Consider the following 24,174-nt stretch of genomic DNA (forward strand, 5'->3'; position numbering starts at 1 on the left):
CTCAGGCCAATTTTAAATTCTTCTCTGAAAATTGCCAGTCTGGTCTGTGGAATTGGACCTGCAATTTCCTAGGTGACTCTGGGGAGCAGATAAAGCCCTAGAATTAAAAAAAAAAAAAAGCTTATCCTCCAGAGGAACTGAGAGGAACTGCAGCTAGACAGCTCTAGGGTTGCAGAGACAGGAAGTGAATAGATCAAGGTTCTCACTTGGGGCCATGTATTAATGCCAGCTGCAAGAAGTGGAGGAAGAAAGCATCTTTTGTGTTTTATTGTTAGGTAACCAGATACTTCAATGTCTAAACCGGGACTTTTTTTTCAGGGTGAAGGAGGTGTTTAATTGCTCTGCAGCAACTTGGACTGGGAGTGAAACCGGCAAAATGGAATGCAAGGTCAGAAGGAATGAAGGATAGGGGCCGGGTGGGGGAGTGGTGGTAAAATGCCGTGCTCTGCCAGGCTGGTGCATAAGAAGGCTCCTGGTTTGCGTCTGGAGACAAAGGAAGAACCCGAGGAGTGTCTTTCTCAAAGGTCAAGAGCGCCTGTTGGGAGAAACACTGCCCGAGTACACTTGTTCCTGTTGCATCTTATCCTTCACCCCTCATCTTGAGCAAGGGTGGTGGTGGTGGTGGTGGGAACGGCCATGTTCATTAAATCGTCATTTTTATTTACGCCTCACAAAAGCCACCGAAAAGATGAAGAAGCCAAGGCTAAACTGGGTTATGTGACCGTCCTAAGTAAAGGAAAACTTCCGAGATGGCTTGTCTGATTTCCAAGCCAGCCCTCGTGTCTGCACTAACATAGCTTGCAGTATATGACATTTCAGGCAATAGGGATGGCAAGCAAAGCACTAATAGGCATGCTTTCTCCTTCTGACCTTTTCTTGGAGAAAGCTTAAAAAAAAAAGAAAAGAAAAGAAAAGAAAAGGAAAGAAAACCAGTGGAGGCTTGGTGTGCTGGTGTATTGAACAAAGGGAGACCTAGCAGGCAGAGGGCTCTCACAGAAGAGACCAAGCTCCGCCAGTGAGTGAAGACAGGTTTCATTTAATTATATTTACCTTTGGGTTCTGTGAGGCTGATCCTGACATTCCATCTTTGGTTGTTCAAGACAAATATGCCAGTCAGTGTACAAAGATATGTATTGTTTAAATGCACACGGGTAAGCGTCATTATAAAACAGTTATTGCACAGACCAGGCTGAGTCACAGAGAGCAGACCACCATTCCTGAGAAAGAATAGCTCCATGTTTCTTCATAATAGTCCTTGTGGCTCGGGGTGGCCCTCCTATCTCTGCACACACTTGGATGTTACCCGAACTCTCTTTTATTTCTGTCTCTGGAATTCCAAATAAGAATATGTGTTGACTCTATTCTCCCCACTCTTAACTCTGACACATCCAAATTCAGGTGACCTGGAAAATGGGGTCAGAGTTGTCCTAACCAACCACACTGTGACCCTGAGGTCAACCTTTTATCCAATTCTTTCAGCTGACAAAATCTAGTTTTCCAATGCCTCTTCCTTGAATGGCCTGATAAAAGTGATTGTTGAAGTCTTTTTGTATTTTGTATGCATCCTCTGAACAGTTTATGGCCTTTGCTGATTACTTGTTTTTCAAAACCTTTCTCTTTTTGGGTCTACGCTTAATTAAGTTTTGTTTGAAAATGCTGATAAATCCCAATAGCCCTGTAACATTTATGGTGAAACCTCATAACCCTTAAGAATGCAAATAACTTCTTGGTCTGAAAAACATTGTTTGATTTAGTGTTCACCACATTTCTGTAACTATGTAGTGTGTGTAACTATCTAGTTTGTGGAAGCTGAGGCTCAGGATAGTCAAGTAACATGTCCTGGGTCGCATAGTTGATAGAGCTGGGATTCAGTTCTAGAAATGCCTCCAAAGCCCATGCTTTTAATTACTATGCTATACTTTATAGAATATACATTTTTTTTGAGAGTTTTTTTCTATAGGGCTCCTGCGCTCACCAGAAAGACAGAGAGAGACAGAGAGACAGAAAGTGAGAAACCACCCCCCAGGGGGGATGGTCATGCCATAATCCCTTCTCCTCCATTCTCCTTTTGGGATCTTGGGCACGCACACACACACACCTGACGTGAGTTTAAGCCACTGGGTCTGGGACTCGAACTGCGGTCAGCTACATGGGGGTCCAGTGACATAACCATTATGCTAACTGCTGGTCCCTAGAATATTAAATATTCATATTTCAGGATGCTATTACTATATCAAAACTGAAAAAACCCACACGGATGATTAAATTTAAGTATCTTATTGTATACATGGCTGGCAGTGAGTGGGATGAGAAAAGAAGCAACTTCCCCAAGTCTATAGAGTGAGTGTGGAAGAGGAGAGTGGTTGCTGGTTTAACATCCCTTCTCCTACTTTCTCTTTTTTTAAGGAAATCTTGCTTTTAATTAGGTCTCTGTACTTTTATACGTGACCATGTTTTTCATGGGAGGCTGCTCTATCACCTATCCTAGGGGGTGAACCATGACTGGCCTAATGCATCATGGTGATACCATTCTCTCACCATAAATTGGCTTAGACATGGGCAGATGACACAATTTTGGCCAAGGAATTAGGAAGAAACCTTATGGAGGGCTTCTGGGAAGATTTACAGACTTAAAAAATGAGCCACAGGGAGACTTCTGAAGATATCTACAGATCATAGGAGGTTCCCTCCTGGTAGAGGCAGAGTGAAAATTAGTACTTCTATTTACTATTTACTGTGCCAAGTTTCCTACCAGCTGCTTTCATAAATGATCTCTTAGAGCAAAATGGCAAACTTGTCATACCCATTCACAGCTGGGGATACTCAGTCTTAAAAGCAGATAAGTCATTCAGCTGTTAATTGTAGAGCCAGGATTCAAATGTGGACGTGTTTGGCTTCACATTTTTCATGCTCGTTGTTAGGTACTTTCACACTGGAGTAAATGTGGCATAGGTGTATGTTAGTAGTTACGTTAGTCAGTCTGCAAAAGTATGTTTCCCTCTGTGAGCCCAGGCGGAGTTAGGTTCTGAGTCTGCAGAGCTGTGTACTCGCAAAGGCTCGACCTAGGAGTTGGATGGTACCTCCAAGCTGAGGTCTTATCTTATGATCCTTGGGAATGGCGATAGCCTAGAGGAATGTATGTGATCAGGAAGGTGAAAATAATTCACTATTGCTAGTTTTGGAAAGCAGGTTTACTTCTTTTAGAAAAAGCCAACAAATTGGGACCAGCAGTTAGCATAATGGCTATGTCGCTGGACTCCCACGTAGTCGACCGCGGTTTGCATCCCGGACCTGGTGGCTTAAAAACTCACGCCGGGCACGTGTGCGTGCGTGCCCAGGATCCCAAGAGGAAAATCACCCCTGGGGGATGATTTCTCGCTTTCTGTCTCTGTCTGTCTGTCTGGTGAGCGCATGTGCCCTATAGCGAAACCCGTGCCCTAAAACGAAAAAACCCCCCCAAAAAAAAAAAAAAAAAAAAGAAAAAGCCAACAAATTTCTTTGAATAGGATACAAATGTTTGCCTTATGGAGTTGTAGATAGAATTAATGAGTTAATGTCCCTTGTACATTTTTTTTTAAAATTTAATTATTTATTTATTTTTTAAAAGATTTTTGTTATAGGGCATGTGTGCTTTCCAAAAAGAGCAACAGTGAGAGGGAAAGTGAAAAATCACTCTGAAGGGTGGATAGCCACACCACAGTTCCTTCTCCATTCTCCTCTCAGGGTTTTGGAAATGCATGCACATGCGCCAGGTGTGATTTTCAAGGCACCAGGTCTGGGACTCAAACCACCGTTGGCCACGTGGGAGTCCAGCTCCTTAACTACCATGCTGCTTGCTGGCCCCTATTTATTACATGGTAGGAAATAGAATATACTAGTTTCCTACGTCCTTGTTTCCTACACACTTCCTTCAAATCTTTGATCAAGGACAATCTTTTCCATGGGGACTTCCGTGACTATTGTCTTTACTATTATCCTTCTTCTCTCCTTATACGATCATGTCTAACTTACTTACATTTCGTGTATTGTGTATTGTCTCCTCCCGCTAGAATGCAAACTCTCTGAAGGCAGGGATCTATCTTGATTTCCTTTTTAAATTGTAATTTCTGGTTTACATATAAGGGGCAAATATCTTTGTCTCTTTTGTTCACTAATATATCCGAAATATCTAGACAGGGTCTGGCATGTAGTGGGTGCTCAGTAAATATTGCTGGATGAGCAAGTCCATTCTTCCAGGCGGCCTGAAGTTTCTGAAGCAGCTTGGGTAGGTTATAAAGAAGCAGAGCATGTGAGTAACATGTTCAGTGCGTCCCAAAGGCTTTTGCCGAGTTATATGCATCAACTTCTATGAAACATTAACATAAGCATTAGCCAGGGGAGAAATATGTTTGCATCTTGTAGACATTACCACCTTTGTTATTTAGTGCTATTTATTTATTTTACTAAAGGGCATGTGCACTTGCCAGAGGGCACAGAGAAACAGAGAGCGGGGGAGGAGAAAGCACTCCCCCAGGGGGAATAATCATGCTGCAACCTCTTCTCTCTCTCCTCTCCTCCTTTCTGGATGTTGGGCACATAATTTGACTCATTTCTGAAGCCACTGTGTCTGAGACTCTAACCACACAGTTGGCTGTGTGGGTCCAGCTGTCTAAACTACCAGGACATGAAACTGGCTCCATTGTTATTTTTCAAAAAGAAAAAAAAAATAGAATTTAGAACCAACGACAGACTAACTTCCTCCTATTTTTAGATTAGAAAATGTTCCATTCCATCTCATATTCCTTTTAGTCATGACTGCCGGGAAGATCAGAAGTATGCTTAATTACCAAGGGCATTGATCAGCTTGCCTCAGCTTCTATTTGGAGTTATTTACTCTTCTTTTAATCTTTTTATCTATCTATCTATCTATCTATCTATCTATCTATCTATCTATCTATCTATCATCTATCTATCTATCAATCAATCATCTATCTATCATCTATCAATCAATCAATCATCTATCATCTATCTATCTATCTATTTATCTAATCTATCCCTATCTATCTATCATCTATCTAGCTATCTATCTTCATCATTTTTATCCATTTATCATGTACTTGTATTTGTTTCCTAGGGCAGCTGTAACCAATGACCACTAACAGGATGGCTTAAAACAATAGACACTAATTCTCTCATAATTTAGGGGCCAAAAGTTGGAAATCATAAAGGTCAGCAGTGCTGGTTCTTTTGGGGAGCTCTGAGAAATAATCTGTTTCATGCATCTCTCCTGGCTTCTGGTGGTTTGTGGCAATCCTTAGCGTTCCTTGGCTTGTAGATGCGTGCTCCCACCTTTCCCTCTGTTGTCACACAGCCTTCGTCCCTGTGTATTTCTCCCTATTGCCTTCTCATAAGGACACCAGTCATTGAATTTAGGGTTTCATTTGAATTATATTTGCAAAACACATTATATCTATCTATCTATCTATCTATCTATCATCTATCTATCTATCAATCAATCATCTATCTATCATCTATCAATCAATCAATCATCTATCATCTATCTATCTATTTATCTAATCTATCCCTATCTATCTATCATCTATCTAGCTATCTATCTTCATCATTTTTATCCATTTATCATGTACTTGTATTTGTTTCCTAGGGCAGCTGTAACCAATGACCACTAACAGGATGGCTTAAAACAATAGACACTAATTCTCTCATAATTTAGGGGCCAAAAGTTGGAAATCATAAAGGTCAGCAGTGCTGGTTCTTTTGGGGAGCTCTGAGAAATAATCTGTTTCATGCATCTCTCCTGGCTTCTGGTGGTTTGTGGCAATCCTTAGCGTTCCTTGGCTTGTAGATGCGTGCTCCCACCTTTCCCTCTGTTGTCACACAGCCTTCGTCCCTGTGTATTTCTCCCTATTGCCTTCTCATAAGGACACCAGTCATTGAATTTAGGGTTTCATTTGAATTATATTTGCAAAACACATTATTTCTAAGTCAGCTCACATTCTGAAGTTCTGTGTAGATATGACTTTTGGGCAAACACTCTTCAACCCATACACACACTACCCATGTTACTCCTGCTTTGTGTTCTTACTTTCTGCTCTCCAACTTCTTCTCGAATATGATGTCCAGTGTCTCTGATTCCCTTATTCCATAATTATTGAGGAAAAAGAACATAGTCTACAAATATATGAAGCATTGAGAATGCAATAGTAGACAAAGTTTTTCCAGGGCTTCCAAACTCCTAGAGTCTAACAAAGAAGAGATATACTACAAATAATAATCTAATTAAATATATGTTTAAAATAGTGAAATTCATAAATTATGACAAGTGCTATGAAATACTGTGAGATATAACATGAGATTATAAAAAGGGAGAAATCATTGATACTGGTCAATGGACTATCAGTGTTGGTAGGAGGAAAATTTCAGCTTGGAGTTTCTGTGAAGGCATTAGCTGAGCAAATGCCAAGGGGAAGAATGTTTGAGGAGGAGGCAATGCCATCTGCAAGGATCCTAAGGTAGGGAAGCCACTGGTGTTTCTCCCCTAAAATGCACATTATGGTGGGGATGAGATCAGACTGAAAAGTAGGCAGGGGCAGGTCCCATGCGGCTTCGGAGGACATTCTAGCATTTCAGATTTCGTCCTAATTAACATGCGGGGTCATTATTGTAGACGTCCAAGCAGAAGAGTGATCTGCCATGTGGAAAATAAATTGGAGGGAGGCAGGAGTAAAAAGAGACCGGTTAGGAAACCTTACAGTGGTCCAGGTGAGGGATAATGACTTGGACTAGAATAATGACAGTGGAAATGACAATAAAATAGGCTTATTCAGGCCATATTTTATAGAAAGAAGAGATATCTCTCATTGATGAATGCAGAAGGTGAGATAGGGGAGGCATTAAGGATCCCGGCCAGTTTATGGAATGAGTAACTGGATGGACAGAGGCGCCATTACCCAGATGTGAAACAGGAGGAAAAGCAGATTTAGGAGGGAAGATCAAGGGTTCATTTTTGCTTCTATTAAATTTGAGATGCCTGTATGATATAGGGTATGCAAATATAGATGTTACATAAGAATGAGGATATATGTTTTTGGGGTTCAGAAGAATATATGCTGATATACAAATTTGTGGGTTCTCGCAAATAGAGACTTTTAAGCCATTACCTTTGGCTTTTTTTAATTTAGATTTTTTATGATGGGTTGACTTTGTACTCATTTATTTGGCTTCTTTTTTCAAATATGTGAGACTATGGCTCTGGTTACACCTTTCAGGCTATAGTTTTATTTGATTTTAATCATCTAATTTTTGTCTTATGTTGTAGTTTTCTTTCTAATTACAGTGTGAAAGCAGAGTACTACAATAGAAAGTAGTAGATTCTGTCTATATGTGTACTTTGGCCAAATCATTTAGTATTTGTAGCTATTAGTTTCTCAACTGTAAGAGACTTGGTTTTCTTTGTTTTAAAAATCTACAATTCTGTAGTCTAAGAATTTCTGATTAAGGTATATCTATTTTTCTAAACCCACAAAGGATTTAACACTAAATAGTCACCATTTGGAAGTCAAGAACCCTTTGTTTTGATTTTAAGGATATCTTGAAGTTCACATCATGAACAGCAGTTAACAATTAAACCAAATGCTGTTAATGACAATCTCAGATACTATTGTTGTAATTCAGAACAACATTTCTTCTGTACTTGTGAATATAAGGTTTGGGGAAAAATAAAATTTAGTCATCTACTCATCAAAATAGCATCACATTTTAATCTAAGACAAACACATCTCACTGCAAATCTCTATAGAAATGGGCATTCTTCAAGCAAAGTTAGGAGTAATCCAAATATCATGGAGAGTCTTAATAAATGTTATGGCTTGGTTATTGACTGTGAGGTATATGCAACAACATTTCCTTATATTCTTCAAGGTGAAGCCATACAAAGTGTTAACATTATCAGCAGTCTTTCCATACCTCAGTGACAGCAAAACTTCTCTTGCCACAGGGAACCACCTTGTACCACTTGTCATGTAGCACATCCATAAACCCATGTGACTTGTATTGACTGATTAGCTCAGAGATATTGGAGGTCAATGGAGAGTTGGGTGGGAGACCAATGCCGTATCCTAGGAGAAAATACAACCTCAGATGAGTTTTTCCCACTGTTCCTGAGAGCTTGCCACCATACTTGTGTGATATTGCCATTAGATCTGATAACTAGAGCGTGGTAAATTTTTACCATCTTTCCTACAAAGGAGAAGAATGGGCTGTGCAAAATGAGTAGTAGAACATTTTATTTCAAAATCTTCCCATTCCTGTCAAGATTTATTAAAGAAGAATGATTTTATTTAACTTTCTTAATTCATTTATTTATTTTAATTTTACCAGAGAGGAACAGAGTGAGAAAGAGAGAGAGAGAGGGAAAGTGAGAAAGCAAGCTGCCAGATCCGGGACTCTAACTGCAGTTGGCCATGTGGGACTCCAGTGCCTTTAACCACCATGCCACCTGTTGGCCCCTTTCAAGATATTTTTTAGAAACAATCTTTAAGGTCTTTACCTGGTTGAGGAGTTCCTATTTATTTCTCAGAAGCCCTTTTTTGGACTTTTAGGTACATAAAATTGGATTAATCATAATCATTGCTTTGTGACATTCTCTTATCATAATGCATGACCATCTTTTAATTTCAAAATTTTGAATAATATAATAAAATTATTCAAACATAAAATACAGCATAGGAATTAAACATCAATCCGATTTATAATAACCAGCTTCAGGGGTCAAAAATGTTTGGTAATACCAAGTATTGGATTTATACATTGCTTGTTGGAATGCAATTTGATAAGCTATTTTGGAGAACAGGTTGGAATTATTTTGTTTTGTTGAGCATTTACTTAAATGAAGAGCAGCAATTCAGCTCTTATGTACTCCCAAAGAGCCCCACAAGCACACACAAAGATATATATGAAAAAGTCCTTAGAGACATTGCTTGCAATAGCAACTATTGGAAACAACCCAAATGTTCTATGACAAGAGAATGAGTAAATAAGCGGTGGAATATTTACACAGTTTTGGAATATTATATAATGTAAAATATAGGAACTAGAACTAGATGCAATATAATATAAATGACCCATCAGTCAGTGTCAAAATATTACTTTCTGCCTGAATTTATTGTATAAATGTTAAAACATTTAGAACAAAACAACGTATTTTTATGAATGCATATGTTTTCACAATATATTTAGAAAAAAGCAAGGCTATGATAAAGATCCAAGATTGCAGTTATGCAGGCAAAGGGAGGCAGGGGAAGGGGTGGTAGAAGAGCACAAAGATAAATGTAATTTGTTGTCAAGTTTATTAATCAGTTTCAATTCTGTATACTCACTGTATGGCCTTATTTGCTTTCCAAACTTACTATACTGTTAATCTCTTTTATGAGCCATGTGAAAGAGGCTAATTGGCTAATTACATTTCTTTTTTTTTTTTTTTTTTTGAGAGGTTTTTGCTATAAGGCGTGTGTGCTCGCCAGACAGAGAGACAGAGAGATAGAAAGCGAGAAATCACCACCCAGGGGGGATGGCCACGCTGCAATCCCTTCTCCTCCATTCTCCTCTTGGGATCTTGGACACGCACGCACATGCGCCTGGCGTGAGTTTAAGCCACCGAGTCCGGGACTCGAACTGCGGTCGACTACATGGGAGTCCAGAGACATAGCCATTATGCTAACTGCTGGTCCCTGGCTAATTACATTTTATTTTTAGCTTTTGGATACCATAGTTAAAAAAAAATTTCTGTCTTCAAAATGCTTGAGGAAGATAAATTGAAAATATGTGTAGTTCCTTTTTCTTCTCTTTCTTTCTTCCTTCCTTTCTTTTTCTTCTCTCTCTCTCTCTCTTTTAACAAGTAAAGACTAAGAGTGGTCAAGGATCCAATGGTACTTAATGGAAACAAATACCTGGTATGATTATTCTTACAACTTAATTTCAACTAGGACACTAGTTTTTATTTTGTTTAAGCTGAATATACATAAATCCTTTTTTAAAAATGAGGCTTGAGATGTGTGTATAGCCCAATAAAAGAGAAGAAATAAATAATGCAGGAAAATGTTTGCATTTTAAAGAATTGTATGCCTTTTCCTGATAATTCTGTTTATCCTTTAACAATAGGGAGTCAAGGAAATGATGAGAATGTCAAGAGCATGATTAAATTTTTCCATTGAAAAAGCTATTTTTGAGTGCTTGTAGTTTTGTTTGAAAGGCAAGAGTGATAATAAAAGACTTTGGATGGGCAGCTTTTTCTTCTGCTGATGTTATCATTAAATAACTTTTTTTTTTTTTAAAAAAAGAATGGATAACTCACTATAAAAAATAACTAGTTTTCTTTATAAACTTATAGTAAATGCTTTTGACAATTCAGTAGCACAAACATTTATTCAGTACTTATTCACATATGAAGCACAATCCTAGGCATATGTAAAATAATGTTCAACTTCTAACTGACTCACTCATTCATTCAATCACTCCCTTATTCATCTAACAAGCATTTACTGAGTGTATAGGCACTGTGTTGAGTGATCACAATTTACCAGTGAAAGAGGCAGATGTGGTCTCTGCTGTCACATTCTATTCTGTACACATTCTATTGGGGGCCAGATAGTAAACAATGATGATTTCATTATAATGGAGGTAGGTGCCAAGAGGGAAAAGAACTGGGGCATGTCAGAACAAAGTGTAAGAAGACTTGGAATTATATGGTGGCAATCGGTTGATGGTCAAGAAGCCCAGGTTTGATAAATAGTAATGTGTTTCTAAGGCAATAGTTTACACTAACAATAACTTCTACTATTTATTGAGAGTTTACTATATTAAGTACTTCCCTCTAATATGTTTTTTGCATACTTTGCCCCATTTTGTAGTTCATGCACTAAACCAAGATTATGGCACAGAGTTCATATAAATCACTCTGGGATTCTGATCATTAAATACTGTATACATGTTTTGAAAAATTATACTGTACTCCATAAATATATACCACAATTACATGTAAACTAGAAATTACAATAAAAATGCTAGGACACACAAAGACCTACTGTGTACCAGACACAATTCCACTTATATTCATAGGTGAAGTCACATCAAAGTATATATTACGGAGAGACTAAAAGACCACTTTAAGTAAACCAACAAGGTGACACAGCAAGTAGTTGGCAAAGCCTGCATTTGTGAGTAGGTCTGTTTGGTTATAAAATCAATACTTTTCTCACCATATCCATTCCAACAACATATGACCAAGTCCAGGGAATATCTGACCATTTCCTTCTCTTCTATACAGGCACTATCATTATTGCCATATTAATGGAATCCTCTAAACTAGGTAATTCATGAGAAATGACAATCATCTAAACTGATGGCTTGTTTTTAGCAGACACAAATGCATATTAGTCATAGGCAGATTTTGTTTGAAAGCTTTTAATTAAGTTGTTTAGTATAATATAAGAAAAGCCTTAACTTGTATATGACTGTATGTGTGAGGAATTCACTAGCAAGGACCTTCACTAATTGTATGGTTTCTCTAAAAATCCTCTTGAGGCCAATTATTCCAACCAATGTTAGTGTAATAAAGGCAGAATTATTTTCATTTGATAACCATTTATTGCACATCTACTTATTAATTCCATGAACATGTATTGAATGCTTGTTCTGTGCCAGGTAAGCCACCAAGTGCTATGGAGGATGCCAATTTAGATGACAGAGTTTATCCGTAAGAAGTTTATGGTGGCCTGGGGGAAAAGAGGTATATAGAAATAGCTAAACAACATGGTAGAAAGTCACATGACTTTTCTTGGGGGGGAAAAAGGTAGGTGGAGCATAAATTCAATAAGGACTAGCACACAATGAGGAAGACAGATAAAATGCTGTGCAAGTTCAGAGGGATGAGAGATTGTAACAAGATGAAAGGGTGAGACAAGGCATCCTAGACTGATTCTACATAGTCATATTTTTGGTAGATGAGACAAAAATACATGAGAAGAAAGTTAGAAATTTGAAATTAATAGTTATGATGAATCTACATATTCTCAGAATAGAATTTTGGCACTGCAACAAAGTAATAAAATTGCCTTCAGGAACAAGCTCTGTTGAAGTTGCAGAGACATTTATAACAAATTGCTGTATAGGAAATAATAAATATTAAATTGCTCCACTCCATCATGTCTAGGTTAATTTGCAATTGACTGCTAAAAATAGGTTACTATTAAATTTTTTTTCTATTTATGTAAATATAGAGTGAATATTGATATTTTAATGATTTAAGTATTAATCATGATTATTACTAGCTAAATACAATAAACCATGCATTTTGAATGGGGAGAAATAGAAATACCTCTTGGCTTTACCATGTATATTTATTAGACAATAGAAAACCTCTCTTTATTTAGAAACATAAAATAGCAAAACCTTGAAGGGTTCATTTCTGTCTTTCTCCTTATCAGTTGCTTTTCAAATTTGATTGTATTCATTGGTCAAAGAATTCTTATTTTTAAATTGCTGACTCAACTTAGCAGCCTGAGTTGCTTTCATTGTCATTAGAAACATGGTTTTGCAATAAAGACTGAGTTGACTATTTTGCAGTTGATGGATGAAGCAAAATGGAATTCTTCAACCCTAAAGATGAAGGCATCAGGCACCCTGGAAATTGGATACAGCTTAATAGCCCAAGAGAACAATTTTCAGAATAGAATCCTGATCTTTTCTTCATGGATAAATCAGCTTTACTCAGCTAAGAGTAGTGGGAATATTTTTTGGCTAGCAAATATATAGTTAGAAATTCATAGACTAAAAGAATCTACCTTGGATGGTACTGGAAAATAGATGTTTGAAAAGAAGATCTCAGATAGTTTTGCATTCTGTCCTTGACATATTCTGGACAATGGTTGAGAACATATTGTAACAGACCCAGCTAGGAAGAAGACTTTAAATATTGGTTTCTCCTACCCCCAGCACATCAAAGCGGGAAGAGAATTATGTAGAAGAAATTAAGATCAGTGAAGGCTATTGTGGAATAATTTTGTAGAGAATTAGTCTTAATGTATTAATTCAATATTCGGAATACTAACTTTTTGCTTCATTTAATTGATTTATTCCATAAGTGTGTGAGAGAGACAGTGAGAAGTAGATAGAGAGATAGGCAACTTCATGCGGCGATCCACCCTCACCCAGCCTCAGCTGGCCCCGGATCATGGGCACCCCTTTGCCCATAATGCTCAGGGAGGTCTCTGAACATGAATTCTAACCCTTCTCATGTGTGGCAGCCTTGCAGAGCATTGTATTACCAGTACACCATCATCTGGCTCCTGAATAACAATAATTTATTGAATACTTACGTGTCAGGCATTCTCCTACATGCTTTACATGTATTATTTTACTTAATTCTCACAACTCTATCATAGATGTACTATCTATATTCCTGCTATGCTGACAAATATGGGAAAAAAATCCCACAAAAACCCAGATTAAGTAACTTGCCAGCAAATAACAGCAATTCTAGAATTCTAGACTAACCTAAGCCCACAGACTCCAGAGCTAATTTTCCAAGCACTGCATTCACTAATTACTGGAAAGCAAATAAAAGAACAAGTTCAAAAACAGGCAAAGGCCTTTGAAAGAAAGGTCATGGATCATTATTGTGCAGTTACATTAATCTTTCTTCTCACTTGACCTTTATTGTCAGCTAACGCCAATGCATAAATTTGGGACAAGTATTTATCTCAACATTTTCTTTTTTTTTTTTTCCTGAGCATAAAATATATCTTTGCACCCCTGGTATGTGGTATTTAATTTAACCAAAGACTTTCTACATGCTTTCAAATTCTTAACAGTTTTGGTTGCCCTGCTGTGTACTCTTTAGTAGCACAGAGTGTTCATGAAAGGGTTTCAAACTCGATATGGAACCACTATCTCTTATTTGTCTTATTTTTACTTTCTGAGCATAAGCAAGTACAGAATGGTAAAGTTGTAGGGAGTGTATAGTAGTTACCTTGGACTATTTAGGCTGCTATAACAAAATACCGTATGGGTAATGTATAAACAGCAGAATTTGGGGACCAGCAATTGGTGTAATGGCTATGTCACTGGACTCCCATGTAGTCGACCAGGGTTCAAGTCCCGAACTCAGTGGCTTAAAACCACACCGAGCATGTGTGCTACATGCCCAAGATCCCGAGAGGACAATGAAGGAGAGGGGATTGTGGCATGGCCATCCCCCTTAGGGGGTGAATTCTCACTTTCTGTCTCTCTGTCTCTCTCTGTCTTTCTGGTGAGTGCATGTGCCCTATAATAAAAACCTCTCCAAAAGAAAAAAAAAAAAAAGAAAAAGAAAGAAACAGCAGAATTTTGCTTCTCATAGTTATGGAGTCTGAGAAGTTTAAGACCAAGGCACTGGTGCACTGGTAGATTTAGTGGCTGATGAAGGTACACTTCCTGGTTCATAGATGGTGGCTTCAGCTGTCCTCACATGCCCGAAAGGATGAATGAGATGCCTTTGTCCTATCTCATAAGGGCACTAATGCCAATTTCTCAGGATGGAGACCTCATCACCTATCCACCTCTCTAACACTCTGTCTCCTAATATCATCATATTGGGGATTGGGTTTCAAAATTTAAATTTGGGAGGAACACAAGCATTTGGATCAGAATAGTAGTCACAGTTAGTTTGGATGGTGTCAATACTACACAAAGTGAAGGTGCATTCATTGTAGAGGAATCAATGTACTCTGTTTTCTCTCCTAAGTTCCTGAAAGCATTTAAGTGCTTGGGAAGAAATGTACAAGTGTCAGGATACTTCTGATAAATCATATGAATAAAGTGAATTACGTATTTAAGTCAAATCTAACCTAATGGCTTTTGATAAACGATATTAATAAGGTAAATTAGGCACTTACTTTAAATCTAACCTAATGAGTTATTTAACAGTCAACACATCTCTTATTCATAATTTTTATATGCTTAGCGTTGCACTAGACCCTGTGAAGACATAGATGTGCACATGAAACATTCCTATTAGCTAAGTGGGCAAGTAGTGTTCATAAACTTCTTTGATGATGCTTTTAATACCTGCATAGTCTAAGTTACTAATAATACAGCTCACATTTGAACAAGTTCAAGAAACCTAAATTTTATTAAAGAAAAAATACATAATATTTTAAAAATTTCATTGAGAGAAATAGACCCATAAAAATCTATGAAGTTAATGATTCATAAAAATACAACCATTAAGACCTTTAATGATATCTCTATCACGCTGTTTTGTGTAATTTTATAAGAATCTGCCCTGTTCCCCCCGCCCCCCACACCAAGTTCTATTTTTAGGTTGTAAACTTATTGGCAGGCGCAGCATTGGATTAAAGTTTTTGATTTTACACCCATTCATTTTGAGAATAAACTGACAATTGTAACAGTGCTCTCTCTATTGAAATCTGTAATTTTTCTGTTCTCTTGCGGAGAGCTCTTCTGTGCGCCATTTTGTGTTTATTCCTTTGAGAACAATGTGGTGTGGAGAGTTGATGGGAACTGCAAGACACAAGTCTCAGGAGCACAGATGGGAATGTAAACAGGAAACCAGTGGGGAGTTAATTGTGTGGCATCTGGCACTGGAATCTAGCAGAGGCAAATAAGCCATCTTAACCACTGCCTTTTGACAAGATAGGGTTGCCCCCTGAAGATAAAGGTGGAAAAATGGAGCCCCACATTCTTATGCCCTCCACAAATGATTCATTGTTAGTAGCTACTAATAGCAGAAAGGACATCAATTATCCAGTGTATCTAGGACAGAAATAAAATGTAACGTTCCTTCCACATCCCCAGATGCCATACAAATGGGAAGTTTTCTATTGTTACATCAAAATGGGGTTATATACTGAATGCTCCTTCAGTTTTCTAGCTTTTTCTTTTTCTTTCCTTTTTATTCCATATCTGAGACTGTAGTCTGAATAGAAGACCATGACTGCTGTCTCTTTTCCTGAGTTCTATGCCTGGTTCATGTTACCTGGAGAGGAGACTGGTTTCTCTTAGGAAAAGGTTCCAAGAAACATCGTCAGCTGTTACATTCTCATTCATCACAAAACCAAAAATTGCAGTAGAAAAGCTGCTGATGTGTTTAGGGAAGACAGAGAGCAACTATAGTTGGAAAATTGGAAAATTTGAATCAGAGTAGTCTTGATACCTTAGTTAGCATACAGGGTAGTACAGAGTTCTGGAAATAGGGCTTGGAGACCCTCATGAGATGGTCTTAAGCCAAAGCATTTTTTGACAAGCGAGCATGACCGTCTTGAGAGCCAGCAAGTACTTGCCAGGGAAGCGAAGCTGGGAATTGGGAGATGTGAAATTTGCTGGTTCAAACTATCAGCTCCATATATCAACCATGGTTCAGAATGAAAGAAGCTACTGACAAAGCAATCTTCCTTTAGTCCTAAAGTTTGATTGATTGGTTGATCAAGTTGAAAGCAAAAAATTGCTGCCAGTGGGGGAAAAAGCAAAACCTGAGGCCCCAAACAGGGTTTTACTTAGGATTGTAAGGATAGATTTTAATCACAATAGCATGAAAAACAGAAAAATGCATCATGATTTTCCTGAGGATCTAATATGGACAGGATGAATTTCTCTCTACCCGCACTTACTTAAGAACAATGAGATTTAGATTTTAATCACAATATTATCATCTGGGTTGTGTGATTATACAAATGTGAGGTAATGTTCCTGGATTTTCATATGTATAAAATGAATAGATTGGATTAGATAAACATTGGGGCTCTTCCAGTTATAAAATGTAATCATTCTAGTTTTGCATCAGATTCATTGCAGTATGTGGCTGTTAGAAAATACGGATTAAATTAAAACTGGACTCCCCAGTTATTACACTGCCATTTCCAGCTATCTGAAGCAATGCCATTTAAGTAATAATGACTTTCCTCCCTAACAATCAGGTGAATAAATGTTTGTTGAGTAGGTAAAAAATAAATTCCTAACTTCAGCAACTTAATAGCTAAGTGCTTATAAGTTGGAAATAAAAACGAGGGAAGATGAATAGCTCTTTGCTTCTGACTTTGGCATTTGTGACTTGCGAGGTGGGCAAACCGAGCACATCCTGAATAAAAGTGAATCAAGAATGACTGATTAATACCTTCTATGGCAAATGGCTTCCCCACAGTTAGAAGTTTGCAGTCAGCATCTATTGACACTTCATAATCCAGAAGGGCTTTGTCCATGATGAAGGCGTCTAGTTTCTCTGGATCATTCCTATATTTAAGACCAAGAGAGGAAAAGTGAAAATGATTCATTAGTGGGCAGAAAGTGCTAAGGCTGACCACCAGCTTTTGCTTAAGAGACAGAAACTGGGACAGAAACCTGGACACCAAGGGCAGCCCAACCTAGCTAGCTGCACACTCAGTTTTATCAGCATCTCACTGACCTGAGGTGTACAGATCAGGGGAGACAGAAAGTCTTATAAGAGAGTGTAATGTTTTTCCAATGGGTTCATTTACCAGTCCTTTTCATTACTTCTAAATTCAACAAAATCAGAGCAACTCTGAATTGAATAGGCAAGAGTGTAGAGAAGTCTCATTTCTCTTACATTATAAGTGCAACTTCTTTGTGCCAGGCATTATATTGATTGTTCTCCATACATTTTATCACCCATAATGACTATGACGTACTGAATGAGGAAATTGAAGCTCAGAGAGTTGAGGTAACTTGACCCACATTATAGAGGTAATAAATGTTGGAGCCAGATGGTCTCAATAATCGGTATGTGGAAATTTTTATTTATTTCTGTCATGATTGCCATCACATTCTTCAGAGATTAGATATCATTTCATATTTAGGAGTAGATATTAAGGAAACACATATAAGAGATCCAGCCCTTTTGGGGAAAAAGTTATCATCTCTATAAAGTTCATAGGCTAGCATTCAATAAGTGGAAGGAGAAGATCATGCAATAGATCTTACTGATCTTATTTATTAATATATCTCCAGAGATTCATGTTTCACTCCAATTCTAGCAGATAGTTCAGACATGAATAATTTAAGATGGGTATCTCTGGGCTTTATTGATGTATCAGCACAGGGCTGGACTCTGCTGTCAGATGCTGTGGTTCTTTCCTGAAGCTTCCTTATTTCGGCGTAGAAATGATCTAGAGGAAGGTTATATCTCAGCACAGTCTGAGCTGCCACTAACAACAAGAGCAAGAAAGGAGGAGTTGTTTCTTTCTTTCTTTGCTTTTTTTTTTTTTTTTTGAGAGATTTTTGCCACAGGGCACGTGCAGGAACTGGAGAGACAGAGAAAGACAGACGAAAAGAGAGAAATCCCCCCACAGGGGGGACGGCCATGCCACAATCCGTTCTCCAGTTTTCCCTCAGGATTTTGGGCAGGCATCCACAAGTGCCTGGTAAGAGTTTCAAGCTGTGGGATGTGGGACTCAACCTGTGCTTGACCATGTGGGAGTCCAGCAACTTAGCCACTATGTCACCTGTCAGCCTCTGGAAGAAGTTTCAATGGAAACTGTCTAAGGCATAAGCAATGGCTTCTTTGTTTCCAGCCACCTCAAATCTGTTCTTGGAAGATATAGGGGAGGCATCAGTTTAAAAACGACTTCTACTCTCGGAGGTATGCAAGCCGTTTTGCAAAAAGAGTAACTCTATTCTATCTGGGATCAGCCCTTTTTCTCTCTTAGAGTCAGGAACAATGCTGTCTGAATTCAAAACAGAGGACTGGCCTCCAAACTCAGAGAAAATGATCTGGGCTCATCCAAAAATTAAAAGAGAAAGACAATCTTGGACACCTGTAGAATTCATTGGGCAGGAAACACAAGTTTATATCAATATCTTTGTGTGAGCCATACATGGACACATTGTAAGTAGGTCATCTTCTCTTTTAGGCACCAATGGCTTCTTCTTCCTATGCTTCCAGACAGTAAAACAGAAAATCAAAATGCATCTCCATTTCTAGGGGTATTAGATTTAAGTTACAATGAGGCCTGTGTAACTTTAACTGGAATGAAAGTACCTCCCAGCTCCACAGAGATGGGATGCCTCAGAAAAGGTTGAAGAAATGAATGGTCTTCTAGAAGCTGAAGATGAATAATTTTTTTTTTTTAGATTTTTGCTTCAGGGCACATGTACTCTCTGGAGAGACAGAGAGAAAGAGATACAGAAAATGAGAAATCACCCCCCAGGGGAGATGGCCATGCTGTAATCCCTTTTTCTCCATTCTCTTCTAGGGATTTTGGGCACACATACTCATGCATCTGGTGTGAGTTTTAAGCCCCTGGGTCTGAAACTCGAACCACGGTTGACTACATCGGAGTCCAGCTATGTAACCAGTACACCATTTGCTGGTCCTGATGATGAGGAATTTTAATAGAATCCTGGCAATAAAGTAAAAATTGAGTTGAAAGATGTTTCCCCAATCATAGTTCGACCATGCCACTAGTAGAATGTACCTTGGAAGCTACATTGCAACACGTTATCTCTTGCCAATAATTTACAAATACTTTTGATAGCAATATAACAGTAGAAAAATAGTGAGTTTCATTTCAGTTTTTTGAACTAGTAATTCCTGAGGTCTGATGTCAGTGGTATCCTTAAATAAGTGTTCCTGATTCTGGACGACAAACTGCAGTTAGCTATGATACATTTCTGTTGTATGGGAAGGTGAGAAGCAATCTGCCCCAGACTCACGGGATTCCGAGTCATTGGTGAGGAAGTGGCTGGGTGCGATCCAGGTATAAGTAATTTCTAGACTGGCTCAATCACCACTATCATTGGTGGCACCTCTGGTTGCATCTCCTATTCTAGACGATGTTCTTTATTGAGCATCCATTTAAAAAGTATATCACATACCACAAAAGTCATCTGTTAATTTACTAGAAGAAGTAAGCATTTTAACAGGGATTACTTTGTTGAAAAGTGGTTACTTCAAAAAACAGGACCTGGAGAGAGGAGGACTAAGCCAAGGGGAATTTTGATAGAAGAGGGCAAGGATGGGTTTAACACATAGGAACCTGTCTTGTACAGGTGACTCAATGTATTGTATCCTGTAAGTCAGAACTCTGGGATGCCAGGCGAATAATGCAAGGGCTGTGGTTGCCTGGAGTAGTCGCTAAGAGTGTAGGTAGTGAGCAGTCCAAAGTGAAGAGAAAAAAAACTAGCCAGAAGTGAGAGAGTATTAATGGTAAGCACTGCCTATGTTCCAGTTTCACTTCAGTGATGACTAGGAAGCTTGTTAAAATGCAGATCTTGGGACCAGCAGATGGCATAATGGTTACATGGCTGGACTCCTATGTGACCAACCATGGTTTGAGTTCTGGACTCGATAGCTTCAAACTTATGCAGGGTGTGTGTGTGCCCAAAATCTTGAGAGGGGGATGGAGGAGAAGGGATTGTGGTGTGACCATCTCCCTGGGGGGAGATTTCTCCCTTTCTGTCTCTCTCTCCCTCTCTCTCTGGTGAGCACATATGCTCTATAGTAAAAATCTCTCTCTCTCTCAAAAAAAAAAAATCCATATACTAATGTGTAGGTATGGGGTGCAGCTTGAGATTCTGACTTCTAAACAGCCCCCCAGATGCTAACTGGAGCATGGATGCTGCTGAAACATGGACTATCCTTTGAACATCAATGACCCTCTTCCTTTAGGGTTTTGGGACTAGTCTGAAACAGTGGTTGGATTTCTGGTTTTGGTACTGACTCTGCCACTTGTGAGCTGTATTATCATATAAAATTTACTTCTTTCAAGCCTTTTCTATCTGTGCCTGGTTTTCTAATTGCTTCTCTCCAGGCTAGGGTAAGGGCAGAGCTGGGCATGAGGGCTTTATCAGGTAAAGCTTCCAGAATAAATGAATGCCCCAAGCATAGTGGAACTGCTGGCGACTGGCAATGGCTAATCTCATTCTTTTCACACTGACAGCAGAGCCCAGCTTGTCATTCATTACTATCTATGCGGGAGCCATTGCGATCTCCTGGTCATCTTATTCTCTCTTAACTATGGATTTGCCTGAAGGAGAGAACACATAAGAAGATCTGGGATGCTTGTTAGGGACTCTAATGCTTTGATGCTCTTGCAAAATTAAAAGTGTCATTTCATAGTACTTAGACATTATATAGAACTTTGCAAATCTGAGAGGACAAGGCTTCCTCTCTAAACTCTAGTTAAAAGTCCATAAAACTGGGGACCAGCAGATGGCATAATGGTTATGTCGCTAGACTTCCCCATAGTTGACCGCAGTTTGAGTCCTGGACCTGGTCACTTAAAACTCATGCCGGGCGCGTGTGCGTGCGTGCCCAAGATCCCGAGTGGAGAATGGAGGAAATGGGATTGCAGCATGACCATCCCCCCTTGGAGGTGATTTCTTGTTTTCTGTCTCCCTCTGGTGAGCACACACGATCTATAGCAAAAATCTCTCTGGAAAAAAAAAAAGTCCATAAGACTATTTAAGGATCCTACTACTAGAACTCTTGAGAAACACAAAGCCCTTGTGTCTCATGAAATTTCCCCTCTTTGTTATAAAAGGAGTTAAGAAAGCAGAGCCTGCTGTCCACTGGGAAGAGTATTGCAGCTGACTGTGGAGAAACCAGTTTCCAAATGCTAAACAATTCTTAGGATTGGAGGTCTGTTATTGTCCTGATTCCATAAGGCAGGAGGGAGAGGACACCTCACTTAAGCGTTGGTGCTTATTATCATGAGACATTCATTCCTTTCTCCCAGGCAGACTGGACAAGCAGACCAATAACTTCACCAGCCTCCTCTGCATTCAGCTTCACTGAATTACAGGCTCTGATAATCTGCCATGGCAATGTGATTGCTCTTGATTGCTTCACATAAATTCTCATGAGAAGGATGCAGGCATGGGAATCATTGCCTTCTATCTTATTTCCTTTCTGCAGGAAATCTCTAAGATAAATTCCATTTCCTTGTGGCAAGAGACATCAGTCCATGGGTTTAGAGATTCAGTGTGAAGGAAAAGGTTGCTTTGGGACACTTTATCCCCTGGCCACATTCCCTGTGTGTTTGATCATTTCAGCACCATTGTTTTCTGAAGAGATGTTAAGCCAACAGTCACTTCCTTTACCATCTGCTACACTAATGACCCCACTGGCTCTTTGAATAAAGCTACTGTCAACTTAAGACTATACAGGTAACTAGTAATCTAGCTCACATAATTAAATGCACGCTGTTCCATATTGCCTCCTGGATCTCACACAATGTGAAGTATTACTGAATACTTGAATATGTATTTATCTGTCATTAAACAAACCCAGCAAACATACAACAGGGAGCTAATAATAAATGGACTTTGCTTCCAGTGAGAATGTTTTGGATCCAATTGGTTGACACTCACTTCAGATACTCCACTCCATCGGGGGTAGCTGGTACATTGTACCTTCTCATATACTCATGCATCTCCGGAAAGCTTTGCCTCACATAATCTTCAGCACTGCTTTCTCGGACAGTTCCAAATCGGAAGCCTTGGGAGGGATGATGCAGCTAAAAGGGAGAAAAAGAAATGTTTTAATATAAACTACTTTTAGAATTGCTTTCAAAAGGTTTCTTTCTTATCATTCTTTGGAACCGAAGGATAATTTGCAACCTTTTTAACACATACAGGCATATACATGCACATGGAAATGTGCAGACATAGGTACATGTTCATTCAAATCCCAGCTTTCACATCCGTGATTTTCTATCTTCAGAAGCAAACAGATGAAAAGAGTAAACAAAAAACTACAAAAGAAACTTTTGCTTTTTATTGAGAACCTATTATAATTCTTTTTTTTTTTTTTTGGAGAGGTTTTTGCTACAGAGTGTGTGTGCTCGCCAGAGAGACAGAGACAGAAAGCGAGAAATCATCCCCTAGGGGGGCTGGCTACACCACAATCCCTTCTCCTCCATTCTCCTCTTGGGATCTTGGGTACACATGCACACGTGCCTGGTGTGAGTTTAAGCCACTGGGTCCGGGACTTGAACCATGATTGACTACATGGAAGTTCAGTGACACAGCCATTACGCTCACTGCTGGTTCCCCTATTAAAATTCTTAAATTGTACTAATTGGCACGTAGAATCAAGTTTTATTATTGTCAACTATGTATCAGACAAAGTATACATTATAGATAATAAAGATTACAACTCTTCTTGGTTAGAACTATAAAAAGGCCATGTAAAGGTCTTGCATTCTGAGATTACAACACATCTGGTCCAATGCCATGAATACATCCTTTTTTTGTTTATCAACCTTTATGCTATATACATTTGAGTTTATTTTTGCTGTTAGTATAAAATGCTCCCTTTGCTTAAGTAACCATATTATCCAACCCTGAGTCATCCTGTATATTAGCACAACTGGGATTGAATATACTACAGTTAGGAGCAGAAGAGAGGATGGGTATCAAGAGGAGACCCTGTAATATCACAGGTCTCTAGGATGCAAAACCTCACTGAAAAGAAAGGCGGTGTATTGGGGTCTGCAGAGACTTTTTGTCACTAAGGATAATAAAGACACATAAGTGAAAGTTGTCGAGAAGTATTAATGTGGAATCTAAAAACCTGGATTATTTAAAATATAAAATGAGGGACCAGCAGTTGGCACAAAGGCTACGTCGTTGGACCTCCATGTAGTCGACTGCGGTTCGAGTCCCAGACCTGGTGGCTTAAACTCATGCTAGGTGCGTGTGCGTGCATGCCCAAGATACTGAGATGAGAGTGGAAGAGAAGGGATTGTGGCATGGCCATCCCTCAGGGTGGTGATTTCTCACTTCCTATCTCTCTGTCTTGCTCTGTCTTTCTGGTGAGTGCAAATGCCCTATAGCAAAAACCTCTCCAAAAGAAAAGAAAAAGAAAAAAAAAAACGAAAATAAAAGAAGTCCTAAAATATAAAAATGAACTGGGATTGGACTACATTACTATAGTCATTGGTATTTTAGAGATAAGCTAAACTGTTAGCACTTTTTTGTTTTGCTTCATATTAATATATTTTTTATTTTTTAAAATGTCTTATTTAAATTTGTTTACGTTCATTCACTGTACATCATTACAGCATACAAAATGAGATTTTCCATCCAGAGTACACTGTATATTGTCTCAATCAAGCACATCAACATACATGTTATTGTCAACAAATAATTTTCCATTTCTTGTTT

At 38.7% G+C, this 24,174-nt stretch overlaps 1 protein-coding gene across 1 annotated transcript in view; it reads right to left on the reverse strand.

Moving 5' to 3' along the window:
- Nucleotides 1–24,174, reverse strand: part of GRIN3A (glutamate ionotropic receptor NMDA type subunit 3A) — a 180,240-nt gene that overhangs the window by 40,879 nt on the left and 115,187 nt on the right. Inside the window, exons 4-6 of the mRNA XM_006145562.2 lie at nt 22,378–22,523; nt 17,165–17,280; nt 7,963–8,114 (exon numbers count right to left, since the gene is read on the reverse strand). Of these exons, the coding sequence (XP_006145624.1) occupies nt 7,963–8,114; nt 17,165–17,280; nt 22,378–22,523 (414 nt within the window). The remainder of the gene's footprint in view (nt 1–7,962; nt 8,115–17,164; nt 17,281–22,377; nt 22,524–24,174) is intronic.

Source organism: Tupaia chinensis, unplaced genomic scaffold, assembly GCF_000334495.1.
Source record: "Tupaia chinensis unplaced genomic scaffold, TupChi_1.0 Scaffold000153_1, whole genome shotgun sequence".
In the NCBI taxonomy this organism is placed as follows: Eukaryota; Metazoa; Chordata; class Mammalia; order Scandentia; family Tupaiidae; genus Tupaia; species Tupaia belangeri.